The 13620-nt window shown below is 28.6% G+C and overlaps 1 protein-coding gene across 1 annotated transcript; it reads left to right on the plus strand.

Annotated features, from left to right (window-relative positions):
- Nucleotides 1-2384: 2384 nt before the first annotated feature.
- Nucleotides 2385-4087, plus strand: LOC114127499 (uncharacterized). Its single transcript, XM_027991745.2, has 3 exons — nt 2385-2517; nt 2595-2941; nt 3366-4087. Exons 2-3 carry the CDS (start codon nt 2597-2599, stop codon nt 4062-4064), a joined length of 1044 nt encoding a protein of 347 aa, XP_027847546.2. The 5' UTR covers nt 2385-2517; nt 2595-2596; the 3' UTR covers nt 4065-4087.
- The last annotated feature ends 9533 nt before the right edge of the window (nt 4088-13620 follow it).

A 13620-nucleotide genomic window follows, 5' to 3' on the forward strand; every position in this document is an offset into this window, starting at 1 on the left:
ATATATATGTGTGTGTGATATTATTATATTGATTGGTACCTCCGTGTGCCAAAGAGTAAAAAATCATTAGCATCTTTATGTACCGCAGTTTTAAAACGAACACGAGATGACTTTTACTTTTGTCGAAATCGATTAGGTTTTTATATTAGTTTTGTTTTCACGTGTAGCATATAATATATTATAAAATTTCGGTAAAAATAATACACTTACAGATCACGCAAACCCTTAAACAACCTGACCACAATGTGGCGAATAAAACCGTTTACGCGGATCGATGCATTTATTATGCTGCCGTTAATCGATGAGGACGTTGACAATAATAACGACAACAATAATAAATGATGTGTATTTCACCGGTATACACATCATGACTGAAACGTGTATATATATTACAATAATATCGATCACCTGACAGTATCTCAATAATATAATACTACTCATAATAATAATAATAATAATAATAATGTATAATATCTGCAGCCGCGTCGTCGACGACGTTCCCACGCCCTCCGTATACATAAAACGGTGGTTTGCACAGGATTTTAACCTTTTCAAACGGACGATTTCCGTGAGAATATGTTACATTTCGTATACAATATCGTTCCGTGTTTTGTGACGGTTTCGGCGCGGTTTGGTTCGGTTTTAAGTATTATTATTATTTTTTTTTTTTTTGTCAACAACACCGTTTTCCAAAATCTGTGTCGCGAATGAATAGAGAGACGAACCCGGTGCATTATCTGTTCGTGGGTGTGCGAAAAACGAAACGGTGAGCCAACCCGTTCCGGATATTCCCACACCCTATACAGTAAATATGTATTGTTTACTTCAGGTGCGCGTCCCGACGATCAAAGTATGTATACTCCCGACACAATAATTGTGTTACACAGTTGACAACCAACATAGGTAATAAACACATTATATATTTAAGTATATAGGTACTTGATATAATGATAATATTTAGCCCCGTTTCGCTCGTACTACTATGCAATAAAATTTTTATACCAAATCACGACGGTGTTTATTATTATGTGTTTTATTTCATACTGTACGAATGTAAATGCAAATTTTTGCACTTATCCAAATGCGAAAAAAAATCCCTGTTTTTGCTATGCGCTTGCTGGAAAAGGTTTAGTAGTTATAATTTTTATTTTTTTTTTGGTTTTTGTTTAGTGCCACCAAAAATTGTATTTGTTCAAAGTGATTTGGAAAAGGGAGTGCTGGAGTTGGAGAAACGTTTCTTCATCAATCATCGCACGCATACCAAAACCAAGTTTTCTCGCGTTCGGGAACATTGACAAAAAGTTTTTTCATAAAATTATACAAAGAAGTACATAATACTGTCAAGGTTCTGGTATTAAAATTCGAAAGTGGCAGTGCTACCTACCACGTATATTTGAGTAAACAATGACGGTATTATAATAACAATATCAAAATATTATTCTTGTAATATTATGTTATTAAAAAAAAAATAACATATAATAGTATTATGTGCCATACATATATTTCAATATTTGAGTGATGATAATTTCAATGAAAATAATACATTTACATGCTGATATATTTACAATTTTTAGTAAATTATAAATTACTTACTTTTGAAAAAAAAAATATATATATTCTATCATACTGTACTATACTGTTGTAGAACAACAAATTGTGATCGTTTTATGTCAGTTCGTGATAATTTGTAACTTAATTATTTTTATGGACGTACGACCACGATTTTGACACTAGACAACATTTTTACGATTTTAAGGTTATAAATAGGTACGCAATTATTATAAATATGTAATTAAACTTCTTGTTATACAATCAGTAATAAAATATTTTCTAGGAAAAGAAAGTTAAAATTTAGTTTACTTAGTGATTTGAACCTAAAACTGCTGGTGGTCTAATTTAGATGTTTGATATGGACATTTCTCGTAATTATTATAGTTTTGTTAATTTCAACTTTTGCCGAATTTAAACGTCCTTTAACTGTTATTTTATTCAGATAAAAAAAGAATTTCTATAGCCCGCATTGAACTCTAGTTCATTATTTTATTTCAAATAATGGTAATAAATAATTTGTAAAAAAAACTTAAAATTGTATTTTTTAAATGACATATTGTAAAGTTTAAGATTAAAATATTAAAAAAACGGAGTTTAATATAGAGTATTTCCGTATATATATATTTTAAAAAATTATCAAATTAATTATTCTTATTACATTATATTATATATTCGTATTACAGAATAAAAACATTATTTCCATTTATTGCATTTTTGAGGGAAAAATGACATTAGCAGCACCGATATTTTAAAACTATTGAATATTAGTAGTTACTGAAAATATTGTACAAGCAACTGCTGGCTAGATAATTCGTTGTTATACTGTAATCAAGTGTTTTTTAATCAAAAATAAAACTTAAACACAACTAAGATACAACATAAATAATATTACATTATATGTTTTATTGCATGTTAAATTGAACTTAATACCTTTTATTTTATTACAATTTATATGAATAAATAAAGGTATACATCCTTCGAGGACTATTGAGTATTGACAAAGTGGTATATAACAAAATCATCTATCTGTACGTATTTTTCAGTCATGTCGGAATCTGGACCTGAACTTAATACAACAATTAAATGTACAAAATCGATGCCTTGCATTGAATTAGCTTCTTCCATATTATCTAAACGTTCACCGGGGTCTTATAAAAGTGGTGACACGGTTTATGAGCAGGAAATCCAAAAACCTACTGAAAGACCAAACGTAAAAGCTTTGATTGACAAACATAGGTCATTTCAAGACAAGTTACTAAATGCTAAAGTTAACGATTTCAACACTAAGAAAAAATCATTTGCCAATGCTTATAAAAATTTATGTGGTTCGTACAACGATTGTATAAAAATGGAAGGTGACACAAAACAGGTGGAAAACGTCGACAGTTTTGTAAGATTAGAATATATTATTTAAATTTAAATAAACGGATATATACGGATACAATACAGCATAAAAATAATGTTTAATTATCATATTAAAAAAATTAAAAAGCAAGTCGTGACTATACTAACTATATTAGTTAGTTACTTATATTCAATCAATTTAATAAACTAAGATTGTTAGTTGTTGTTAACTTTTTTTTTATCATATATTTATGAATCCAATAAAACATCACATACTCGTACATATAATTTAAAATAAAAAGGCGGTTGCTTTTTTTATATTATACTACAATAATTTAAGTATACTTTTATTTATTTAAAATTTACAGTAAATATATCTACTACCAACACAATATAATATAAAGAACTATTATTATTTTAAGGTATTACCTATATTTAAAACTATTTTATTGATTCGACATTTTTTTTAGGTGAAAAATCAAGTGTTTGAAGTTTTTAATTCAAACATTGTATTAAATAATCCAAAACCACTGGATGTAGAAAAATATGTGTTAAAATCCGATGAAATTGATTTCAAAACTGGAATGCCCGAGTTAGATAAAATGTTGACAACTATGGGCAAACGTTTTTGGCAAAATATTGTTTCCGTGGTCAGCATTAACAATGTTTACTACCAATGTTTGACACAGATAATGGACACACGTAAATTTAAAAATTTCGAGGACGTAATAGTTCATGTCAATTCGACGTTGAAAATAGCAGGCGATGATTTTGAACAAATCAGATCGGAACTCGTCGCCTCTTGCAAGGAGTGTATGGAAAAGTTCGGAATCGTATTGGACAGTAAACTAAATGAGAAATCAAAAAAAACTCCATTATCAAACCACAACAGTAAGATGAGTGCGCTCAAAATGCAGATAGCCGAAAATAAGAGACGCACGAAAGTTGCCGAAAACAGTATCGCACAACTTCAGAAAGAAAAGAAGGACTTGTTGAACATATTAAACAGTTACGATTCTGAAGACATTCACAAAGTAACGTTAGAAAAACGGCTTGAAGCTGAGCAATTGAAAAACAACGAATTACGGGATTTAATTAGTACTATTTTCAAAAAGAAAATGCCTTTTAATATCACCAATCCAATAAATAGTGACATTGAATTTGAATAAATAAATGTTTTCAAAATCACAAACGACTAATTATAGTAGTGTTATCGCATTTATTATAGCTACATAATAATTGTTATATATCATTGAGACTTGGCCCGGGAAAAAATGAATAAACATAAGACATGACGATTTTATTATCAGTGTACCTTAGTTCATGGACAATTCGGCATTGGTGTCCTCGCTTTGTGAACTAATTCCACCGAGATTGGCCATCCGCCTATGGCAGATTAAGTATAGCACTTAACTTGTTATATTATTAAACGTGGTTAGACCTACTATCCTAACTTTTCTAATATTTCTAAAAACAATATCTCAAACTTTCGTCAAAATCGGTAATTTTGTCTCTATAATAGTTACAATACAATAACATAAGGACATTGTATTTATTATTCATTTTAATAACAAGTGATAAATTAAATTATTTTTATTAAAAAAAAAAAAAAAAAAATCCATAGCAACGGAAATCGGGTCGGCTTTTTGATGTTAACTTTTTTTTTTTTTAATTAATTACAAACATACTACGCAATCTTTATGTGGAAATACGTATTTGAGTGAGTATTTCAATAATTATGATGACAATTTAAGTATGTTGATTGTGATATTTACATGAAAAAAAAAGTTATAATAGGGAGAGGGGGTGAAAATCTTTCAGAGGTCATTTTGTCGTGATTTATACTGATCTTATCCCTCCCATACTGTGTGGTAAACACTTTTATTAAATTGCACACACCTTACTAGCTATCACGGTTGTGAATATGTATTCATTTAATGTACAGGTATTGAATATGAATTTCTGAGGTATGAATTGTTGTTTATACAAATGTATTCCTGTTTATATTTCAATAAAGAGCACCTGCATATTTACTTATTGTAGGGGGTTTGTTATACCTGCAATTTTAATGAAAATTTAAATTTTAAATTCAGGTACTTATACTTATACATTATGAAAACCATTAATGGTTCATGGTTGTTTACGAAATAATATAAACATAAAAAAAAATGTTTGTACAGGGTAAAAAAAACTACTGCAGACTAATATAATATCTACTAAGGACAGCACAATAAAACTTTCGGTAAACGGAATATTTTGTACTGTCTGTTGTTTGATTTTCATACCGTGTGCCCAGTGTGGACACTTTTTATGATGATAATAAACTGAAAATCTCGGCCAATTTGTAAGGTTAAAATAAATTGAGCAATACAATTTTAAAATGAGATACGATTAGATTATTTAAAACTTTATATCAAACTCGCACGATCTCGGTCGCGATTGCGATCAATATTAGTTTAAGAGAACAATATTCATACACAATAGTCAGTTTCAAAATTACGAAATAAAAATTTGAGTGTTGTTTTTTCCATTCAGTGAGTCTATGCGACGATAAATACAATTTCTAGTATAATCCATAACGTTTAAAGAAAAAGAAGAAAATGCAAGAGAATATAAAATAATATACCTTTATCGTGTTTACCAGTTGAAGAAAGATTTTAATAGTTAATATTATGTATTCAACGTTTTATAAAGATCTACTTTCATTGGTCTCTTATTTTGATTCCTACTGTGCAACTAACCAAATCCTAATCCTAACCTAATTAAGATGGTTATATAACGCCTTTATTAGTTACAATTGTGGTTTATCTACATTTAAAAATGGTCATTGGCAACACAAATATTTCTATAGATTGACATTATATTATCGTCTCCAAAAAATATGTAAAATAATAATATCTATAATTGAATTTTAGCATGTTCTATAACATGTTGAGTGTTCACTGTTCACTTTAAAAAGCTATTATTATTTATTTCATACTAAACGATAGTTATAATAGTGTGTTTTCTCTTACATATATTTTTATGTTCCAATACATTTTCATGAATAGACAATAACATATGGTTTATTTCTCTCCACGAGTTTCGGTATTCGAATAAAAATCACAATTTGACTATCTAATCTCATCGAAGAATAACCACGCGTATTTCGTCTCATTATAATAATTATATAGGCTAAACTATCCTCATTTCCACTAAAAATATGTTATTCTCTATAATGCGTGTTGTTTATACATAAATCTTCACCGGCGAAATATACAATTTTTCATTGTAATAATTCCATTATATTATTTTATCGTACACGTAGAAAAGTTTCATTTTTTCTGATTCTTTCGTATTTTTGCATTTGTTACCTACTATCGTTTTGTTTGGTTTTTTTTTTTAACTCGCATGTCTTATTGTGCAAACATTTCAAGGATATTTAATATGATTTTTTAGATTTAGAATACATTACGTTTATAATGCAAAATTCACTCTCATGGTTATATTTTGAATATTATGTCCTAACACGCCTAAATAATGAAAATACAATTCGTCATTTGAATTTTCTGACAATAGATTTTCTGACGATTTCAATCTTTCTTGAATTTAAATGTCTCATTTTTTTTTTTTTTTTGCAACTCATGAACATCTAAAAATAATACAACATTAAAAATCTAGTTTTTCTTTAAAATTATAATAAACTATAAATAATTAAATCAGTAACCAATATTACTGCATATTTATGTATATAACACGTTTTGATCAAAAAGAAAACTGCGAATTTCACACAATAACTAAGATCTAACAAGCTGCAATGTATGAAATATCAAGTTATACATCAGTCATATTTAAAATCATAAATATAACTACAAGCTAAAGATAAGAATATTTGTATACTAATATTTAATCAAAAGAATATTTTTTATTTTATTGAAATACGGACTTCTATATTTTGATAACCAAAGTCTGCTAGTATCTTTGGAACATTACACTAAACTATTTTTCGTTATACACATAATATTTAACTGAACGTACTTCAATTATATTATGATCAAAAGTGTGCTCATGGAACAGTCAAGGCAATGAGAATTAATATCGAACTTATTTACAATCTTTATTTCCGTAATTGTTGATAATGAATGAAAAACAGACAATTATCACCTATGTCCTATAATATAAACTACCTATATACATACCACCCCACCTGTAAAATACAATAGCTATTAAACTAAACTAAGAAATAAAACACAAAGTGTAGTTTCAATAAATTGTATGTTTTTGCATAACTCAATAACATTTATTTATTTGCACGACTGGATAAGTATTTATAATCTATAATATAATACGATAATAATACGAATAATTGTTATAAATTCACATTGCTCACGATAAATTGATAGTTAGGTTGAATTTCCCGGGGATTTAATCACATGTATACAATTTCATAAATTGTATTATTATAATAGGTAATTCATATTGTTTTGTTTGAATTAATAATAATATATTACATCAACGTATTGTTTATTATACAATTCAACAACAACAAAAAAGGAGTGGTCAGGTGGGTAACGTTCTGCTGTACAGTATAGGTATCGAGTGAACCTCGGAAACAGAGTAGGCCACTATAATATAATGTAAATGTGTTAAATTTGAATGCAATGATAAGTATCATTATTGTATACGAAAAACGATTCTGAACGGAGATGATATTTGTCAGCCTAGGATATATTTTTCACTGGGTGGTGAAAAAAATGATTTATGTTTTAATGGCATGAATACCCCAAAATTAAATTGTGTGCAGAAAATTTTAATTTAAACAACTGGTGTATGTTTCAACCTTCTACGACTAATAATTTTTAATTATATCAAAAAATCTAAAATTATTCAATTGTAAATAATCGTTATTTTACACGTGAATATTTGATTTCGTAAAAATTTTAACTCAAGATAAACATTTTTTAATTGATCAACGCTCAACTTCTTTTATAAATATTGTAAGCAAAACTTATGAAAAATCTCGTATTAAATTTTCAACTCTTAGCTACTTGTACAACATTTTTTATAAATTTTTAACTACAAAATAATTTGCAAATATTCGTGATTTTGTCAATATTTAAACTTCAAAAGCTAATAAAAAAAAAACTCGGTTCAGAATCTAATATATACTTATTCCTCGATCTACCTTATTAAATTCATATTTTATTTTAGATTGTGTTAGCACTCTATCGTAGACAATTTATACGAAATATGAATGCACTTTATATGCAACGGTCGTGCACATCGTCAAAAGCTATAAATTTCTATCGTTCTTCTATCATATAAGCAGTACTTAAATAACCAATCAATACCAATCTCGCTTAAATTTATCTCATATTTTTAACGGTTCTAACGGGAATACTTAATACCATACATGATATTTAATTTATTATTATTATTAATAGGTACTTCATTGTTGCTTATCGACACCACTATATGTTTACATGTTAACTTGTCGGTATAGATGTGCATATAAAATAAATATTATTTTTCTAATGACAATTGACAGACCCTTCTGTGATGAGTATACGTAGATAGGTAGTAGGTACTCCATGTCTCCATTCAATCGATTATGAATCGTTTATCGTTATACTGCATTATTAAAGTATATACTATGATGATAAATTCATAATATTTCATAATACCATTACGTTATTCTAACATTGTAATTTTACTATAATATTTTTTATATTTTTTATATTTTCAATAAGTAAAAATAATAACAATATATTTTTATGGTTGTGCTTCAATATGACTTGTAATAATAAAATAATACTATATTTAAACTATTTTATTAAACCTGCCACACTATGTGGGTAAAAATCAACAAATATTTATAAAGACTAAAACCATTTTCAATGGCAGCTTTTATTTCTTTAGATACCTATATATACAATTAGTCAATACAAGTTACAGTGCTCGGTGCTATTTTTAATATTCTAAAAACAACTTAAGTGACTTAAGAGCATTTAAAATTAATACTATACATATAGGTATAACTTGTTTCAAAATTAAAATACCATAAAATGCTATCATACATAAATAATGTTCTTATCTTAAAGTTCGATATAAGGTCAATTCATTCTAAAATTAAATTTAGTTTATATCAGTACCTAATAAGTCCAATAAGTAAAAGCACAAGTCACAAATATTGGTTTTGCTATTTATTTTAAAAGTATATTATACAGAGACGGCACGATATGCTGGTGTCACATACTCTTATAACTTCAAGTAAAGAAAGAAAAACTTTATTCGTATTTTATAACACCTACGCAATGCCATTTAACGCCAATTCAAAGAAATGACATCGTTTTAAGGACATATTTTTTTACAAACCTACAATTGAATGCAGTGATGTACGTCGAGAAAAGTTTTGAAGAGTATTTAATTTTTCGACAATCATAATATAGTAGTGCAACTTTTAAACTTGTAAAAATTAGACTGACAATATTGGTGAGCCCGGTCTAATGACGTTATAAGGCTGTTACAAATATCCTAATACGTTTTTTTTTTTGATTTTAACCAATTAAATGTTTTTGAATATAATAATTTGGAGTAACACTTTTTTTTTGCTTCTTTAATGCGTTATAATAATACCTATATATATTTGAAACCAAAATGTTATTTTATCACTTTATACGTAGAAATATCTCCTACGCGTATTATAGTAATACACTATACGTACCAACTAGCAATGACTATAAGTTCCTTAACACCATTCGTATTTTATATATACTATAAAATATATGTATTTAGCTATATTGATATAGATTCCTAATACGTACTGTTTGTAAAACACAATGAGTTGAGTTTCTTTTAAAGCGAAGGCGAGTTATAATATCATACAACGACACTGTGTATAATTATAATAATATTATATATACAAGAACAGTGCGGATGACTGTGATTTTTAATTCTTTTCAATTTTAGTCTACGGTGTATTTTATATAATATAGAAGTGCATAATTTTCTCGAGTTCGACTATAAAAAATAACAAAATAACCACAACAATAATGATAATTATTATTATTATTTAATTTTCGAGTGCATTACATTCAAAAATTACTGATAAACCGAATACAATATTATAATAATGTTACCTATTGTACCTTAATAATAATATGTATTATATTATTATGTACGAGTATTAACTCCAAAATAACGTCATATTAGCCATAAGATACCATAAAACGATCTCTATTAATACTATTTGTCCTTTCAACTATGACCGCAGGCTAGTGACAGAATCTGGATAACGAAGGTGGGTGGGCGCCGCGTGGCCCTTGTGCACTAGTCGTCGGTCGTCGTCTACTTGTATGGAATCGTCACTCACTTTGAAATTTGTCTATTTCTCCTCTATATTATTATATGTTTTTATCTCAAAACATTGTGATGTAAGTATAGCTATTACCTCCGTGAACGAACATCGTAAATCGCCACATACATGAATAGTAATATTATAATGTTAAGGTACGAGTGCAGACGAGAGATGATTCTACTGCAGATTGTACTATCATTATTTTAACTTATTTTTTCTTCTATATTAGGTATATTAACAAACTCTCGTGGTATTCAGAAATCTGATTACTTTTAGAATGCCGCTAAGTATTTAATGTTGTATTCTGAATAGGTACTTTTGAAAATATTTCGGTACCTTATTCTTATTTTTTTTTTATATATATATTATTTAATTAGTGTGTTAAAATCAATTTTTTTTTATTTTTATATTGATTGTTATATTGTAAGTAGATCTGTATTATCACAAATACAATATATTTTAAACATTAGCATAATTTATGTGTATGTCATACGGAACATATATGCAATGCACTTGCACAAACAAAACTATTACTTGTAGAAGTATGTATTATATTGTATTGTCATTAATGTATGATTGTATTCTATATAAGTTCTATTTGATTTTTATGTTTTCATAAAATATTTCCAAAGAATCGTTTATTTTCATAATCCTTTTCCCTCGATCGTTTTTATAGTGCTAGTCAGGCGACGTATGAGATCGCCGCAAGCGTAAAAATCGCGGTTATTACTCGTATATTATACATCTACACACTAACATAATACTACGTCATATATAATAATATATACGTACATTGTGAACAGATAGATTGTTATTGGCTTCCTACAAATACGCGTTTCCGCCTGTAGCGATATCACGAGCTTGCAGAATATCTGTTTCGCGTTTTTATTTAAATATTATAATGTTACACTTTTACAGTCATGTCCTTGCACTGCATCATTGCGGTATATAAAAGGTAGGTACTGGTTCAAGTGAATAGAATAACCTAGTCGCGTGTAATGTACGCATTTATAATATACACATAATTAATACTAGAGAAAACGGTTTTATTTCATATACAATATCATATCGTTCGACTAAGCGCCCGACGTCTATAAAACGTCTCAAAAGCACCCGGATAACATACATAAACATGGGATACACATGCTGTTTAATTACATTAGACGTATGAAATATATAATATCTGCAGATCACTATTATTTATACAGAGAGAGAGAATGTAGATATTGTATGGGCACCATTGACTGCGGCCGACTGGCTCATTGTACTTGTACGCACGACTTTATATGCTCCATCGTCTGTAACACTGTATACAATATAATGTGTGTTCTTAACTTACGTACTTACCTTTTATAATATGCTAACCGTAAACGTTATATTATTAATACCTATGTTTAGCGTATGCCCGGGGAGAATTGTCAAGATTTGGCAATGAACAGATGATATGAGATAAGTGGCAGAGAATGTCATGTTTGACAGTAAGATCTTATAGGTCGGCACACCGAAGAAAAAGACACTGGATCGCAGAAGGTTACCCGTCATATTTACGATAATATATTATTTTAATTATTAAATGTCTCGTATAGAACGTTTTAAAGGTATTTAAATATTTAATACGTTATCAGTGGCGTATACGAGGAAGGATATAACGGAGAGTCAGATCACGGTTGTTAGATAAAACTTAAAGTTACAATATTATTGTTTATCGACATAATATTGTGTTCATAAGAAATGTATTGTTGTTTCTTTATAGGTACTTAATACACCTGACAATTCACTAAATAGATATAGTGAAAATCCATACCCATTCTAAAATCTAAAATGGAAAATGACTATATTTTACCTTCACTCCCCTCTCACTACGTCACCACAACCATCAATCATAAAAATTGGACATTTTTTAACGGACTCTATAATCACATGTGACAGCTGCTCAGCTCATAGTTCTATCCGCCGGTACTTGTAGTCAAAGTGTATAATAATATTAATATTATCAAAGTTCGCGGAAATTGTACACAAGTGTGCGATTGTTCAAAAATATAAATAATATATTAATGCAATAATGTATGAGTTCGGGTCGTCTGTGGCTGCACATGTGCACTGTGCAGGGTAGGTGCAAGTATACCATAATAATATTACCGCGTTATAGGTAGGTACCTGCAGCACAGTGCACATCCGTCTAAATGCAATACCCATTAAATTAGACGCAGACGACGAACCCTCGTAGTTTCCGGCCGTGCGAAAGTGTTTGAACCGAAAGGGATGGTTTCCTATACAACTACGTGCACCTTTGCCTATAACGTATAATACATATTATAGGCGCCCTCGAACCCTTATCGTGGGCGCCGAACAAACACCTGTTTGGACCGCGGATGTCGGGGATGTTGCTGTTGCAGTACTTGCAGCGGGAGGCGTAATTTCAATAAAAGGGGTACTGAAGCAGCCCCTATTTTTTTTCAATTAGTCTTATGATCTTGGATTACACAATAAACAACTGATTTATACCTGGTAACTCTCGATTTGGGCCTATACTAATACTAACCATGCGATGTATATATTATATACAGTTTTTAATAATTATAAGTCGTAAGCTACAAACACCAAATATTTCGATTTTCAAAAGCCCTATTTTAAATGTTAAAATCGTTCGCCAAACATTATAAGTCGTAATAAATTTTTTCTCTTCTTTTTTTTGTGCTAATATAATTATACAAAACATAAAACTATAAAAATATCACTCACCAAGCAGTACATTATAATGTCATAATACAATAATTACCTAATACGAATCGCTAATTTCTTATTAATCTTAATAATTATAAATTAATGTTAATAGTTATTTTAAAAATATTTATATCTCATTCTTTTTGTCTCATTATACCTACATACATCTAGACATTAAAATAAAACATAAATACAGACCTAATGTATTATGTATAGGTCAGGTATCTATATTAATAGTGTATGTATTTGTATTATAACGATAATAACATTATAATACGTAGCAATAAAAAACAAAATCAACCTCTCATGTATAAAACCAATCGCCTTTCCAACGACTGCTAATAACCTTCACGTCATATAATAATTGAATAAAAGTAGATACTCGTAAATGACAGACGTGTGTTCACGCACTTACATTTTAAGAAGACCTATGTTTTTTTTTGCCAGCCGTGAGTATAGTTAGCGTGGAGTGTGATATAAGTATGTATAACATTAGATATACTTATAGTCACTATTCGATAAGTTATGTTAGTGGTGATTTTACTAGTTAAAAACTCTTATTGTAATTAGTAATTATTAATCGAAATAGGATATTGATAATTTTTAAACGTATTTCTCTTTAATCGTATATTATGCTTGTAATAATCAAGCTACTAATGTGTTGT

The sequence above is a fragment of the Aphis gossypii genome, chromosome X (assembly GCF_020184175.1).
Source record: "Aphis gossypii isolate Hap1 chromosome X, ASM2018417v2, whole genome shotgun sequence".
Taxonomy (NCBI): Eukaryota; Metazoa; Arthropoda; class Insecta; order Hemiptera; family Aphididae; genus Aphis; species Aphis gossypii.